Source organism: Misgurnus anguillicaudatus, chromosome 8, assembly GCF_027580225.2.
Source record: "Misgurnus anguillicaudatus chromosome 8, ASM2758022v2, whole genome shotgun sequence".
Lineage (NCBI taxonomy): Eukaryota > Metazoa > Chordata > Actinopteri > Cypriniformes > Cobitidae > Misgurnus > Misgurnus anguillicaudatus.
In genome coordinates this window covers 13790070-13806888 of record NC_073344.2, presented here as the reverse complement: position 1 = coordinate 13806888, position 16819 = coordinate 13790070, and the positions used below count along the sequence as shown (strand labels likewise).

The 16819-nt window shown below is 37.4% G+C and overlaps 1 protein-coding gene across 1 annotated transcript; it reads right to left on the bottom strand.

Moving 5' to 3' along the window:
• Positions 1-1300: 1300 nt before the first annotated feature.
• On the bottom strand, positions 1301-14846 carry c1ql4b (complement component 1, q subcomponent-like 4b). Its single transcript, XM_073870339.1, has 2 exons — positions 14181-14846; positions 1301-2459 (listed from the first exon to the last, which is right to left on the bottom strand). Exons 1-2 carry the CDS (start codon positions 14712-14714, stop codon positions 2280-2282), a joined length of 714 nt encoding a protein of 237 aa, XP_073726440.1. The 5' UTR covers positions 14715-14846; the 3' UTR covers positions 1301-2279.
• Between the last annotated feature and the right edge of the window lie 1973 nt (positions 14847-16819).

Genomic DNA, 16819 nt, shown 5'->3' with positions numbered 1-16819 from the left:
ACCTTAGTGTACTGTATGTCAAACAGTGCATCTCTTTTTTAATAAAACAGGTTAAGGTTTCAGTCATATCTGCACAATACTGTACTGTATATTCTTGTAGTTGACAACACTGAAAGACGAACAGCACTGTCTTTATGCAATCATAAGGTAATGCCATCTCAACATAACACAAGGGTTAAAAAAATATTTAATATATTTTGCAGCCATCTCTGAGGGCTAATTAAAAAAAAAATCAATTAAAAGCATAGGCCTACCTTAAATGTTTAACTTAAATAAGAAATATTTAATTGGATAGAAAATTAGCAATACAATTAAAATTATGTGTTTGTATGAAATGGATCATACGATGCTTTCTCAAATGACATCTGTAATTGTAAGGCTCTGTGTAACCACCACCAATTCAACATTTATATATTAATATATTGTCAGTGCAGATTGACACAATATGAAACTTTCTCCTTTCTAACCTTGTTTCTGTCAGAGTTATCATAATTTCAGAGACTGTTTGTGTTTGTGTTATTGTCTAGCCAAAGTCTCTTTGACCTTTTACTACTGTCTTTCAAAGGATGCCAAGCTATCTCCCCTCATTACCAAGGAAAATATATGTGTGTGTGTGTGTGTGTGAGAGAGAGAGAGAGAGAGAGAGAGAGAGTAAAGCAATGAATAGTAATCAACACTATCAATTGTTTCCTGACTAATTAGTGGTGTGTTTGTGTGTGAAGAAAAGCGAGTGGGTTTTTGTTAACAACACATTTCGTTGGTAATGGGCTGGTGTACATTTATTTTAAATTGTTAACTGTATTTGTACCATATACACATTGAAGTCTTTGCATTGAGGTTGTGTACCCTACATTTTAAATTGTGAGAGGCATGTATTGATTATGTTTGTTAGCAAGTGGTGTGCTTGGTTGTAAGTGGTTTTCATGCCTTCAGGCCTTGCAGACACACACACTAAAGAGAAATAAAGCTCAAGATAATCAACTGTCCTGCTTTAATTAAAAATGAAAGGCAATTAGTTGCCAATTTTATATGTAGGTTTTCTCAGATAGACATTGAAGTGTTTATTTATTTTTTAATTACAGCATGTACTCTTTAACATGCCAGAATAAAATCTATAATAATGATTAATTACACTGCAAAGATTTACAACAGCAATCAAGTAACTGCAGGTTAAATATTTAGAAGCAAATCTCTTATATTGTGATATAACACATAAATTACATTGCAATTACATGCACACACGCAGACACACACATACGCACAGAAACTTGATGTTTTCAGATTACAATCAAGTCACTTTTAAAGTCATTCTACAACAAATTATTTCAAAGTTCTTTCAGTATAAACATAGTGTTAGACACAGAAGTTAAAAACACAGTTTCCATGCCATGAAATTGCATACAACATTTGTTCATCAAGTCCCTATTATACAAATTACACACAAACCTACACACATACATACTTCAGAGGGAGAATGTTCATTTAGTTAAGCATGACAAGATATATAATATATCTTATCAGTATAGCCTATTTTTTTTGTAGCTTAATAGGAGATAACATCAATTCTGGATGAGGTATTCACATAGACTTTGTAAATATAACAGTATGCATTTAAGGATGCCTGACATTGTGTTTTAGGGAATTTCAGTTACAATATCAGCATCATAAACTTTCTGTGCAGCAGTGATGGGCCTTTTTGCAACATGTCATAAAGTAGCAAATAATCTTTGATTACATGGAGAAGATCAATTGATCAATGAGTCAATGGTTATGGCCTACAATGTCATTGACATCACCATGAAAGAAAATGTACTTTATTTCCATAATGCAGATTTCTGGTCTTAAGAGGATGACTCATTAGTTGACCTTACTTCAAAAAAGTTTTTCTTTGCAATATAATTTGTTACAACAAAAAAAAAACAGTTAATTCACCCATATTTCCCACCCAATCATATTAATTTTCCACAATATTTCTACTATAAATATTGACATACAATCACATTCCATGTTGACTTTAATACTGTAGTATAAGTTAAGGTTATATATTAACAATAAAATAACAAAGGGGGAAACTGCAACCCTAAAAACACTTTCAAGGCTACAGTTTCCCCCCTCCTTATTGTGTTGTTAATATATAACCTTGACTGTTTTCTATACAGTATAGTGAATGTTAATGGTTTTGGATATAACCTTGATCACTACTGTATAGCTTCATAGCAGGTGAACAACATCTGTATTATCTGCAAATGACTTTTCAGCATATATGTACTGTATATGTATTAGTCGGGGTAGATAAGAAAGCCGCTGAATGTGCTGTATTTGTTGGTGTTTCCTCCGTGCACTTTTCCACCATCCAGCTGCACGCACACTTCATCTCCCACATCTAAATGCAGGATCACACTATTAGAGGCGTAGTCATAATTCTGATCTGCGTCCTGGGCGATCGCACTAGCCCTCACCTATTACAGGGACAAAGAGATGGAAAGGAAAGGATAGTTATGTTTTAATGTAAGAGCAAGAGCAAATCAATTCATTTCAATTCAGTATATCCCTATGCATTTAATTATGCATATTATGTTATGTCTAAAATCATAACTCCTTATAAATCACTAAATATGCTCATTTTAAAGATACCTTTACATCCCCCAATTTCGCAGGCACAAACAATACCCCATGGCATAAATAGTATATTAGACGGAAAAAAGATAAGAGACAGACCAAGGTCCAAGAGAATCAGGATTATTGATCTGTGCTTATGTGTTGCTTATAATTTATTGAAGAGGCCACTATTTGTACGCCACTTGCATACCTTTACACATGCATGCATACATAAACATACACATATTGCTACTTGGCTATCCTAATGGATACAGACTTTTTTAAATCCAAGTAAACGTATACATTTCTTTACCTGCATATATGTTTTTTAGAAGATTCATGTTAAACACTAAATACTTTGTGAAACTTCAAAACCTAAGTTGTCTTGTGATAATGCATTAATTTATGAGCAATAGGGTTTATGACGGGCAAACACCCTTGATCTTGCGGCACATTTTCTGAAAAAATGCGATGGAATATGCGATTGATATTTATGCAATTATATGCAATGAAAATGTGGGAACTTGGAAAAATTGCACAAAAAAAAGCTGTTTGCAGCTTTTGGTTGGTGTTCACGTCGCATAATTACGTCACTTCATAACGTTCCCATTGCAACAGGGTACATACTGTGCTTATGTGACGTAAATGCAAAAATTTTCAGCTTTATGCTAAGATATATGTGACATATGTGGTGTTTTTGCAGAAACCTACCCATATTCAAAAGCTGATTACAAAAGAACCACTGAAGGTAGGATGAAACGTTTTTTTTTTGTTTGAAAGCAGAGGGCCTGTTCTTTCATTGGTATATTGTATGTTTATATATTTAAAGAAAAACATTTTCTGGAAGGCATTAAACTTTGGTGAAAATCATGAAAAACGCTGGCGCTGGCTGGCAACTTTTTTTAAAAACGCTGGCGGTGAAAGAGTTAAACCAGTCACTAGAATAAAAATGTTTTCGGTCCAATATGAAATATTAATTAATGCTTCGACTATCCCACTAAACATTAGTCGTCTGATAGATCGGTCCAATGTCGTTGGACGTCTACATAAGGTGCAAACTAGGTCTGCTAGGTGACTAGCTAACCTTTATTTGACGTCTAGCTGTGCGTTTACACTAGCCGCGGGAGAGGCGCAAGCGCAGGTGATTTACATGTTAAGTCAATGCAAAGATGCGATTAGGCATCCTGCAGTGCGGTACGTGTTCCACGCATTTGAGCATTGCCGCGGGAAACGTGCAAGTTGAAAAATTCGGCGGATTTTCATGCAGTGTTAACCAATTAGGACCTTGCTGTAGTAGTGACGTGATTACAGGAAGAGAGCGGAGTTGCAGAAGCCCATCCCATGATGCAAATTTTCGTGTGAATGTCTCGAATGACTAGAATTTCACGCGCAGCTTTCATGCGCGAATGAAGCGAGTACACTCCAAATGTTAAAGCGTCCAACTACGGCGAATAGTGTGTTTTTGCTGCCTCTACTGCGGCTGGTGTAAACGCAGCATAAGACATGTGCCAATAATTTACATTTGTGCACAGAGCCTAGAAGCGGCATAAAAAATGTAATGTAGAAAAGACGTCCACAATGATGCCACAATGGCATCACGGTCCTCACCTTTAGAGGACCAAAATGGGACATGCAAACACAACGCGCAAAAGTGGGAGTTTAAATTTGATGTAGAAAAGACATCCACAACAACCACATTTGGACTACAATTAGCCCTTTTACAGGTCCAGTGAACATTAATACTGGATGTTCAGTAGACGTTAGAAAAAAGACGTGGTCTGGTGTCATAGTATGCACCTTCAGGAAACCAAAATTGGATGTGCAAAAAAGACGTGGGATTATCACATATGTAATTAATTTCTGCTACCGTATAGGTTATCAATGTGAAAAATACTTTTCCAAATAAGTAACCACGTATTTACGTCTCCTCTCAAATTGATCGACATTTTGTTGTGTGCTTCCTAATTCTTCTCACATCTCCCCTCATTAATTATCCCTGCCTTCCCCTCATCTTTCTTTTGCCACCACCTCTTCACCCGTATCTGTTCTTCCCTTGCACCATCTATCCATCTTTTTCTCCTGGAATCGTAATAAAATGCAGGTCACGCGCGTCTCCACCACGCGTCTTGTGTTGGCGCGTGTCCCTGTCCAGTCTAAATCGGATTGATTAACGGCGTGAGGTGGCAGCTCCCGCGGGAGGTCTAGGGCTCTGTCGGGTCCTCGCTTGCTCAGTAATTGCCCAGCACAGCAGCTCGGCTGTTGCTCCTAATGGGGCCCACTCCTCAATAACTTCACTGTATCACAATAAACGGAGCCTCGAACCGACCAGCGGTTAAATGGAGTCAGCGAGTATTAACTGGGTGTGTGGGAAATAGAGAGAGATAGGCTACATGGTCACAAATGTCTAAACGAGGACATGGATGTTGTATTTTATTGAATGTGCTCTGTGCTTTTCCCTGGTGATTTGAACGACCGTATCAGATCAGATTAAATGGCGAATATTTTTATACAAAACCATAGAGATCGTTTCTGGCAGAGAAACATGATCACATTGGAAGCATTATCTTTAAACAAATTCAAGGCCTGAATAACACAAGCTAAAAAATGTCTGAAGGTAAATGTAATACATACGCATACACAAATACTGGCACTAGTGTGAACTGCCACTGTACTTTATTTTATTAGATTTTTATGAAAGCCAATAAAATAAATTACACATGGCATGGACTACAAATGTTTTATTATTTGTTTTCCCTGAAAGACTGCATTTATTTATTTTAAGCTGTGACTTTGTTCAGCAATTTGTCAAAGCACAATAAATCACAAGAACAGCAACATCTGTCTGTCTGTCTATCTATGTCAGAGTATGTACGTATATCTACCTACTGAACAAACATTATATAGAGATAGACAGGAAAATCGTTATTGACAGGGGTGCAGTCGATATTGAGAGGGGCAATTTTGAGTATTTTGCCCGAACTGTGTTGCAAAATGTCAAGTGAAGCTATAAAAATATAAGAGGCAGAGTTGAACGAGCTATGGGATATTCTTGTTTGTTTATTTCTTAACATGATTGTAGCATCTATGGCTATATTCATGGTTAATAATCTACACACAAGTTAATCTATACATAAATTGGGAAAGGACAATTTGGTATCTCCAGGTTACCTAACCTGCATATCGTTGGACTGTGGGATGAAACCAGCAATCCTATCTCATGGCAATTCGTATGTATTTTAGGAGGTGGCAAATTTGAATTAATTTGTATGACCACATTCGTAAACAGTTTCCTACGATTTGAGCCGCTGTGATGCTGGGGTTAGGGGTGTGGTTATTGTTTTTTATGATAATCGTAAAATGATTCACTTCGTGCAAATTCATATAAATTTGCAGCCTGGTCTCAATGTTATTACTTAGTATAATACGTAACTTTTAAAAACACAAAACAAATTTTTCTGTACGTTTAAATGATGCTGAAGCATACAATGTAGACATATTAATGCAACATTTTATCGTAACATTATTACGTTTTTACAGCTACAAAACGTAAAACAATTACAAATCCTTCATACCATAAAGATTGCTGTATAATTTTACCTTTAACCATTTTATTGATACTGTTACCACTCTAACCCCAAACCTTATGTGGGGACCCCAAACCTAATGTGGGGACACATTTCAGGTGAGAGCAAGGTTACATCGTGTTACCTTTTAAGATACATTGTTACAGTTCCCTTTCGAGGGAACTTGTGCTGCGTCACTGCGGTGACACTTTGGAGACGCCTCCAAGGGTAAGTGCGCCTGAATGTGTATATCAAATTCAACCAATGGTGAGGCTTAACGACAAAGACAGGGTGACGTGGGAGTATATCGCTATCTGAAATATTGCCAAAGACAGTGTTAGAGGGACGAAGGAAGTATGGCAAGGGAGACGCAGCGTCTCGTTCCCTGTTCTTAGGGAACAACAGTTACATACGTAACCCGAGATGTTTTCATGTGTCAAACACAACTATGCAAAAAAGCATTTTGGTATGAATCAACATTCGCATACAGAAGGTACAGTATAAGCGTTAAAGCCAACAGTTTAGCATGTGTGCTTAAAAAGTCTAGAATTTTTATGATATTATCCTACACTACACAGGGAATAATATTGATCTATGCATGTATATTTTCAAAAACTTCCAAGCGCCTTCGATTCCCCCCCCCCCAGATTCACAAACTTTCAAGGATTTCAAGGACCCGTGGGAACCATGTTAATTATCAAAAGTAGTTAAAATGAAAATGTGCTGCAGCCGCGGTCCTCTCTCGAGTATATGAACAGAGAAGTATTAAAGTTATTAATCAACGTAAATATTAATCCGGCTTCTCTCTGTTAAGGTGAGCATTTTACATTTCAAACGTACATCGACTGAAAGACGGCAATGTCACAAATCTGTGACGTAGCACGCAAGTGCAGTGAGCGTTTAATATCATTACCATAAAGCAATGTGTCGTAAAGCTTCTTGAGGCGCAATATTGGAATTTGAATTCATAACGGCGGCAAGATTTGACGTTTACAGTTGCTGTTGAGAGCTGGAATCAAGATCGCTGGATAAAGGGTTGAATTTACATATTTTGTGAATTTATGTTTTTTTTTTGTAATTATTGTTAAGAAAATGCCTTTTCTGTGTCATGGAAAACAAACTAAATATTGCAAAATGGTAAATAAATGCAGAAATGTTATTCATTTTAATCTTGTTTAATATTATATAGACAGAGCGCAACGCGTCATAATCTGAAGACCACGCCCACCGGTGGGAAAACAATCCATCTGTCTCCATTTTATAAGCTGTCGACCCCAAAAAACGATCGTTTAAAGACACAAAAGTGGAAACAGGCAACTTTTTATAGTACTACTATTAGTAGAACTTCACTCACTAGAGGAAAACGTAGTTGGCGATCCACTTTTTTCTCCTTAAAGGCTGAGTTTTCCGGCTCGACAGCTTATAAAAACGTATGTCTGTTTTTTTTGGCTTGTTAGCTGTACACCTTGTTACACAGCAGCTTTTAGGCATTATTCTGTTTTTTGTTTTAAGCCAGAAATGACAAGGAGGCGGCCTCTCGCAATACAAAGTGAATGGAGACGGTTGGATTGTTTTCCCCCCGGTGGGCGTGGTTTTCAAATTACAACCACACTTTACATATTCTCATGAGATCATCACGCTGGAATTTGCCAACTCGTAAAATACGTACAAATTTTTGTGAGATCAGGCTACCAACGCTGGCACAGAGAGAACATGCAAACTTTAGACAGAAATACCTAGCCGAAGCTTGAACTGAAGACCTTCTTTCTTTGAGGCAACAGTGCTACCCACTGAGCTGCCCGTTTTTATCATTTGCACTTTATTAGAAAAACACACAATCAGCATAAATACCTAAAACAAAACTATTTTTAATTATACAATATGCCGGGAAAAAATATAAGCATAAGGAAATGAGTCTACAGTCCAGCCACATTCACAAAGATTTCCATGCAGCAACTGCACCTCTTTCTTCCTTATTTTTCTTCAAGGCTAAAGGACTCTGGTGTATTTTTCAGTATGTGTCCTTGTTTAAAAAACTGTACTTGAGAATCTAAGTGCCTTTTGTGCAACAGGTTCATATATGTGTGTTTTGATCGTACTCCTCAGAATGGGCCTGTTTATAAAAAACACGTAATTTCCGGGTTTTGTATTAGATCGATATTCAAAGGCCATTAAAAGCACAGGAAATCAAAGTTAAACTAAAAAACTAAAGGCAGAGACACATGCAGCACATGCAAACAGCCTATCAAGGTACTGTGGGATGACAAGATTAACTATATTAATGAATTAATTGGAGGATGTAAACTCATTAGTGTGGTATAATTGACAGGATGTTCTAACAAGTTGTCTGTATCACATTATAATTAATGCCGTGTTGCTCTAACAAGATGATGGAGCGCAGAGAGAGGGGGCTGGTGAGTTAAAAACGGACAGAGAGTAAAACGTTAGTCGTACAGCAGGATGACAAGAGATGTGTTAACATAGCCAAGAATCAATTATTGAATTCATTAATTCAGTTTTTAATGAGAAACAAATTGGCTGGGTATTTTGCTTGAGTGACATCAATTTGGTTCCTCCTGGAGCTCTTATGATGCTGTTTTCATTTCTTATTCATCCTTATGCAAGATTCCTGCCATGAAAAGCCATATAAGCTTCATGCAAGCTGCATTAATAAGTTACATTTTACAAAAATATTTAATATTCAGAACCTTGTAAAAATAAATATTGCTCAGTATTACACTGTCACTGTAGCAGTACCCTTTACACGCTCCTAACATGTACCATTTAGATGCAGATGTGTATACGCATGTATACGCAATATGCACTTTTGAGGTACTAATATGCACTGTTTAGGTGCAAAGGTGTACTTTTTTGAAAGGGTATCGCCCCAGTAACAAATAGGGTCCATTCAAATATTGAGTTAATTCAACTTAAAAATATTAGTTAACTCAAAAAATTGTGTAAAAATTGTTGTGTCAACTCAAAATTTTAAGGCAACCAGGTAACGTTTTTACAGTGATACAGCGCAGTTTGCAGATTTTGAGAAGCTTAATGCTGGGTTCACACTAGCCGCGGTAGAGGCTTCAAATTCGCATCTACCGCACATAGTTGGACGCTTGAACATCTTGAGTGTACTCGCTTCATTCGCGCGTGAAATTCTATTCATCGAGACATTCACGCGGAAACTTACGTCATGGGAGGGGCTTCTGCGACTTCGCTCGCTTCCTGTAATCACGTCACTACTAGAGCTAGCTCCTGATTGTTAACGCGGCGTGTTTTTCCGCCAAAGTTAAAATTTTTCAACAAGCGCATTTCCCGTGGCAACGCTCAATTCGCGCAAACTAGACATGCAAATGAGGCGAAATAGCTTCTAGCGTGCCGTGCTTAATGCCTCATTCGGGCCGCGAGACCTCCAGACGTGAAATCACTTGTGCTTGATACCTCTACCGCGGATGGTGTGAACACAGCATAAGTCCAGTGGCATGCTCTTCTGAGGGGTGCAAATTTAAAATATGTGTTTGGAGTGTCATGTGTGTTGCTTGTGTTATGTCAGAATAAGTGTCTGCTGCACATTCGTCAAAACCGTTTATGATAAAAGAGACGCTCACGTTCACAAAATACACGCAAGACACTTAACAGTAAACTCTGATTCCGCATGAGATTATGCGAGTATCTGGCAAACGCGAGCATCTCTTTTATCATAAACCCTTCATAAACACTTATTTTGACAAGACACGTTACAGGTTCACAAATTACGAACCACACACATGACGGGCTACATACATGTTGTGACGAACTTCGCATTGTGCGCCCTCGAAAAAAGAAGTCACCGGCCACCACCACAAGTCTATTATTCATGATACTGTATACGTTCCTACAGCTCAACTGGTATGGTTCACTAAGTCATGGGTTTAATTCCCAGGAAATGCTGAATTGTTCAAATTTAACTTGATATGTCAACCAAATGCATTCATGTACTGTAAATAATAAATGCGTACATACTATCAGCTGAACATATTTGACCTGAGATACGGTCAGTATCTTTCTGAGTCTCACACACACATATGTGCTCACACTTTTTCACTTTTTTTGCTCATCTATCTTACTTTGGCTGATCTGATGCTGTCTGTGTCTCTGGCCTCGCAGTAACACTTTCCCTCGACCTCTCTGTCGGCTTTCCTCTGATTAGCCATCCATCTTCCTCTTCTCCGTTCATCTCTCTATCATCCTACACCATGTTACTGTCTAGCATTGCACGCACTCATGTTCAGATCTTTCCCTGTAGCTCTCATTCTCACTTTTGTTTTATACGTTTAAAATAATAATAAAAAACTGAAATGATGAAATATAAAAAGTTAAAAATGAAACAAGAATGACAAGAGCAGGATTTACATATGGTTTTAGCTTACATCTAGAAAGAGCTAAACTATATAGTATAAAGACTCAAACGTTCACAAATCCTTTGCCTTGAACGTTGAAAGAGGACGATCTGCTTATGTTTGTGAAAATGCTCTGAGAGGACCTTGAGATGGGTTAAATAATTTAGCTAAGGGGGGGAGATAATTAATGAGGGTTGAGATAGACATTTGGCAGAGAGTGGCTCGGTGTGTGTTTGTGTGCCACAGGTGGAAAAGAGGGAATCTCATCTTAAAAACATGAATGATTTAGCAAGCGAGAAGATCACTGGAATGACAATATATGCAATACAGCATGCCATACACTGCGCTCCTACGCTCCTCATCTTTTTACTTTTCGTATCTCGTCCTTCACTTAATGGAAGCTGTGTTGAATATCTGAGCAGTCTGGTTCTGATCCACAGCACATGGGCTATTGTATAGTCGGCACTAAAACATTTTTGTGTATGAGACGAGTAGGGGTAGAGATTTAGCTTTTCTTTGGACAGACTGACTCATGTTTTATTAGTTTATCAGCATTAATACAATGTATTCATTGGTGTGTCCATTTAGACACATCTTGCCCTTGATATTACTGCCAATTTATCCAAATCCACCACTATAGTTTAAAACGTGGGCATTGGCGTTTCTTACTCATATTAATGACATGTTTTCAGTCATATTTTCTGACTTATTTATTTAAGACAGTTTACCCATTGATGGGTAATGAAATGATTATGATATTCAGAGAATTTCACAATATTGAACATTTTAAAACTTTAAAATGAATAACATTTCTGTATTTACTTAACTATTTTTTAGATATTTAGTTTGTTTGCCATGACACACAAGAAGCGTTTTTCTCCTATGCCGTCTTCTATGCAATACGTTATTATTACTATACTAAGCAATAATTACACCAAAACACAACATAAATTCACAAAAGATGTAACTTTTACTCATTTGCTGTAATCCACGTCTTTAAAATTCATACGATTGCGAGGAACAGATCCAAATTCAGCCCTTTATCCAGCGATCTTGATCCGAGTTCTAAACAGCAACCGTAAAGTCAGATCGCGCGTTCGTTATTATAGAAATTTGAATACAAATATTGCACCTCAAGAAGCTTTACGACACATTGCTGTACAGCAGTGATATCAAAAGTAGGGATTGACCGATATGGAATTTTTAGTGACGATGCCGATACTGATTTTTGTTTCATCAGCCTCATAGATATGTACACTAGATGTCGCCTTGGCTACAGCAGTTCGTTGGACCGAATGCGTCAGCTAGAGCCGCCATCTTGAAACAGGGGAACCCCGCATCAGCGTCATTGTAGGCAATGGTGTAACAGAAATAAAATCACCATAAATCGTCATGAACGTGATTTTCTTGGTTTTCTTTTGGTTCGTTTCAACAGTCAGACATTTAGTCCAGGAAAAAATATAAGTTTTGATTTTATGAAAATTAACTTTTTCTAACTGTAATGCATAGTGCTATTAGCCCTAACATCCATACGCAGCACAAAAGTCCGGCATCGTTCATGAATTCGAAGTACAGGCGGAGATAGCAGTTTTACCTATACTTCCAATGACAAGACCCCTGTTCTAAGATGGCGGCGGTTTTTACGCATGCTCAGAGCCCCAAGGCGACATCTAGTGTATATATCTATGCATCAGCCTTAGCCGATGACCAATACAGGCTGCCGATTTTCTCGAGCCGATATTTGGAGCCGATACTGCTTTTGCTCACTCAATTTACATCATAAAAATGACACAATTATGCCAAATGTTGCAAGTCTCAATTTAAAAAAGTAACATTTTAATGAACTTAAAAAAACTATATTTAACAAATAGTAAAAACAGGTGAGGGTGCTATGGAACCATGAACTGCACTCTCCACAACGACGAGGAACAATCAGCAAAGGATATTCATTTCTAGCACTTTACTACTACAAATATAAATAGAGACGAGAAATAAAAATCTGCTTTGTCCAGCTATGATCAGCTGTTAGGCTGAGCTTTCGATGTTGTCATGGAAAGGTTGGTTGTTTTTAGTCACATGACCTGCAATCGCTTGCAGCTTCCAGCAATCTGTTTGTAAATAATGCCGGAAAAATCAGCGAACACAGCAGCCACATATCGGCCAATGCCGATACACATAAAACGTCCGGCCGATATATCGGTCTATCACTAATCAAAAGCTCATTGGCTCTTTGCGTGCCACGTGACATTTACGTGATTTACGTGATTTACGTAATTTCCGTTGGTGTACGTTTGAAATAAAAAAAATGCGCAGTGACAGAGGGAAGCCGGATCAACGTTCTCTTGGATTAATAACTTTAATACTTCTCTTTGCTTCATATACCCCACAGAGTATATGGTAACAGTAACGTTAAATGATTTTAATGAACTGTTTTGCGTAGGATTTTAATAAACTGTTTTGCGTTGGCGTAACATATCACTAAAATGGTTAAAGGGAAATTATACAGAAATCTTTATGGAATGAAAGATACGTAAATGTTTTACGTTTTTTAGCTGTAAATGTTGTAAATATGTCTGTGTTATGTTTTAGCATCTATTGAAACATACAAAAAATATGTTTTTTGTTTTTGAAAGTTACGTGTAAATACTCCGTATTAACAATGAGACCAGGCTGCACTGGGTCATATTTGCCATCAAAATTTACAGCTTCACTTATTCTTGTCCAGGGAAACTCTTTATCATGAATCCATCATATAATGAACAGACATGGGCATCATTGGCAGGTGTTCTGTTATGTTAATGGTAGAGTAATGAAGGGAAGCTGTCAGTACAATACTACAGACTGATTAAAGGGGTTTCATTATTTCCTGTCAGATAAATCTGTCAAAGAGCTGTAAGCTCCGGGGAACCGTGTGTGTGCGCAAGAGACGGATATACTGTATGCAAAAACATACTATCAGGGAAATCTCTTTAGATAATCCCCGATTTCTGTTCCACTACTAAAACTCAAAACTGAGCGCTTGAGTTGAGAGCGCCTGAATCCCAGATCCATGTCATGTTTCACCAGATGGAGAGGTTTTTTCTCTCGTTACTTTTTCATTTATTGTTCATTCACAGGTCCTGTGAGAACTGCTTCCAGCTGTTGCATTTCGTTCCACTTGAGAGACAGACAAAAAATGTGCTGAGTGTCTATGCTTATTTGTATGTGCTTTAATTGGATTTTAGCCTATCACATTTCCGACATGAAAATTAAAATAAAGTGTTTTTTGTTGAACAAACATAAATATGTTTTACACAAAACACACTTAAATCACATTTAAACATATTTTTTTATAGATTCTGACAAAACTGCATAAACCAAGTTACATTTAAATGGTTTTACATATTTTGTTCCCCACACATTTCTTTTTTTTTGTGGCAAGGCCTCAAGTGATAGGCTGAGAAAATGACTACTGAATAATTTAGGAGCCGTCTTACAGGAACCTATTTGAATTTTAAACGCATTCCTTAATCCTACCTCAGTAAATCTAATCTTTGTTTAATATTTCAGTCATGCCAATCTTATTTAATATAATTCATTCACTTCCAAGCTTACTCTATGTAACATCCAAAAACTTCTCTCACATGCACAGTTATCTTACCTGTCCGTTTTTCTTCAAGTCTGCCCACATACTAGTTCCATCCCCTCCTTTCATAAGCACATGATAGGTGAAGAAGTAGATCCCAGGAAGAGGGCAGGTAAACTTTCCTGTGGTCGGCTCATAGTAGTTCCCTACATTTGTGACCACATCGTCAAACTTTAGTATCTCACTTCCTTCATGTTGCTTGCGCAGACCAGCATAGAAGGCTATTTTGGGGCTGTAGAATGATGGGATGTATCCTCCCGGGCCTGGACCTGGAGGTCCAGGAGGACCTGGTTTTCCTGGTTCTCCAGGTGGACCACGTGGGCCTGGTGGCCCTTGGTTGCCACGAAAGCCTGACTTGCCTCCCCCTCTGCGTCCAGGTATGTCATGAGGGGGAGGGGAAACAGGTGTTAATTCATTGGTGGGTGTCAGGGAGTCACAGACCATCTTACAACTTCCAAGCATTTCATAATGGGTGCCTCCGCCCCCTGACCCACCCAACTTGGTGCTGTGGACCAAAAGAGGAATTGCAACCAGTAGCACTAACACCATGGCCACACCCACTGCGGCCCCAATAACGCGCTTCCTGCGGCTGAGCCGTGAGGTAGCTATAGAGAGGAAGTCCTCCTCTCCTTTTGAAGAAACAGGCCCGGCCAGAATGAATTTTGGGATAGATAAAGGACTAAGATGAGATAGAAAGCTTGCTTGGAGAATACGACAAAATGTGGTTTGTGTCTGTAATATAAGCCACAGAGATGTTTTTTTGATGTGAAATATCCTTTTTCGTTCAAAAGAATTAAATATCCAAATTGCAATAATTATTACAGTTTATTGAGGATTAAAGAATGATTGTGTTTATTCTTATTAAAGTCTTAATGTCTTCTATTTTCTCTTTTTATTTGTATTGACTTCATCAAAATGTGCCAGCAGAATAACCCTCAATTCTGCGTGGCACACACTGGACTGAGTTATCACTCCATATAAACTGCATTTCTTGGTGATCCAGCGGGTTTAAATGGTCATATAAATAAATATAGCTTGTCTGATATGAGCAACATAGGGGATTTGGTGTCCCCAAATTTTGGTCCTTGGATGGAGATTCTATCAGATGATGGGATGGTGTATTTCTGTCTCGGGAGTTGTGTGGCAGTAATTTCTCCTTATAGATTTGTGGACTGACAGCTGTGCGGCTCTGTGTTATTTTTCCATGGGAAGTTCAAGAACTGTTGTGATTCTGGAGAATTCCCAGAAGAGTCCATATTCACTGCAGCACTCAGACAAACTCTGCTTGGTTGGGCTCAGTTTTCCTGGATTAAATTGATCAAGAAAATCCGTTATTGTTCCACACAATATATTATTTTGTATTTTCGTGACACTATGAAATCTCTTAAACCACCAAGTGTCCAAGATTAAGCTCTCCGCTATTAAATGTCCTGTTTGCCCAGTGGTAAATGGATGGTGAGATATAATTTTAAATCTGGTTCGTAACAATTCCTGCTGGTCTTCATTAAACTTCTCTCACTAAAAAGAAGAAAATAGATAAATAAGCAAATGAGACAATCTTACAACTCATTAGGCTACTTATTAGATAGCTGCATGCTAAAATTAATTTAAAATTAAATGCAAATAATTTTGTAGTTACTTTACATGCAAATGTTTTACTACATAATTTTATGTTACAAAACTCCTTTTTTTATTTTATTATGTTATCAGGCTTTATGCATACTTTACATTATTACTTACAAAACCACATACAGTATGATCACACATTTCTAAATAAAAATCTAATTTGTTTTTTTTAGATTCATTTAAACATCACTTAAATATCACAACTTAAATATCACTACACTTGCTTTTAAAAAATAAAGGTATAGTCTATCTTTTACAAACACAGAAGCTTTTTGTTTCATTAAATGATTTTTGTTGTAAAGAAACCTTTTTTAGATTATGAAAAGGTAAAGAAATTGTTCTTTTGTGAACCTTTAAATAAAAATATGTTTCACCTGTGGCATTGCTGAGAGGAACGCTTTACAGAACCTTCATTTTTAAAGTATGCAAGATGATTTCAAATCAATTGTGACAGATTTTGTCAGTCATCTCAACGTTAAAAAGTGTCTCAATTTACCAGAAATTACCCTTGTAAATAAACTACTTTTCCTAAATCAATTGTAACATTTTAAATCAATAAAACGTTTAAAGTTTGCAAATAATATATATAAATGTATATAAATAAAAAGACAAACCTTACCTTATACATTCCCAGAGAATATGGAAATGACACCAGATTTCCAGCTTGTCTCTCGCGCTCGAACCGCTGTAACGTTATGTCATCCAGTTCTCGCGCCTTCCGGCTTTTTATTTTAACGGTCACTCTGCTCTATGTGCTGTCTGTCAGCTTTAAGTCTCGTCTTTGTCCGTCTTCTCTGTTTGCAGCTTATTTGCAGCCTTTCCCGCTTCTTCAAGGCAGTTCACTTTACAGACGCTTACATCTACCATATAATTCTTGAGGAAACTCTTTAAGGTGAGACTTATAAATTTACTCTTAGAACCTGTAACTTTCGATTATTTTTCACTTAAAAGACAAAATCAGAAAGAAAGCGTCCATTTGAAAGTAAAACACGTTTCTTTGTTAAGATATCATATCGCCAAGAAGCAAC

Excerpts from the sequence above, each read along its gene's own strand:
- c1ql4b (XM_073870339.1), bottom strand. The coding sequence starts at position 14,714 with ATGGTGTTAGTGCTACTGGTTGCAATTCCTCTTTTGGTCCACAGCACC. Across the intron at positions 2,460-14,180 it reads ACTTGAAGAAAAACGGACAG|GTGAGGGCTAGTGCGATCGC; the intron begins GTAAGATAACTG and ends TCCCTGTAATAG.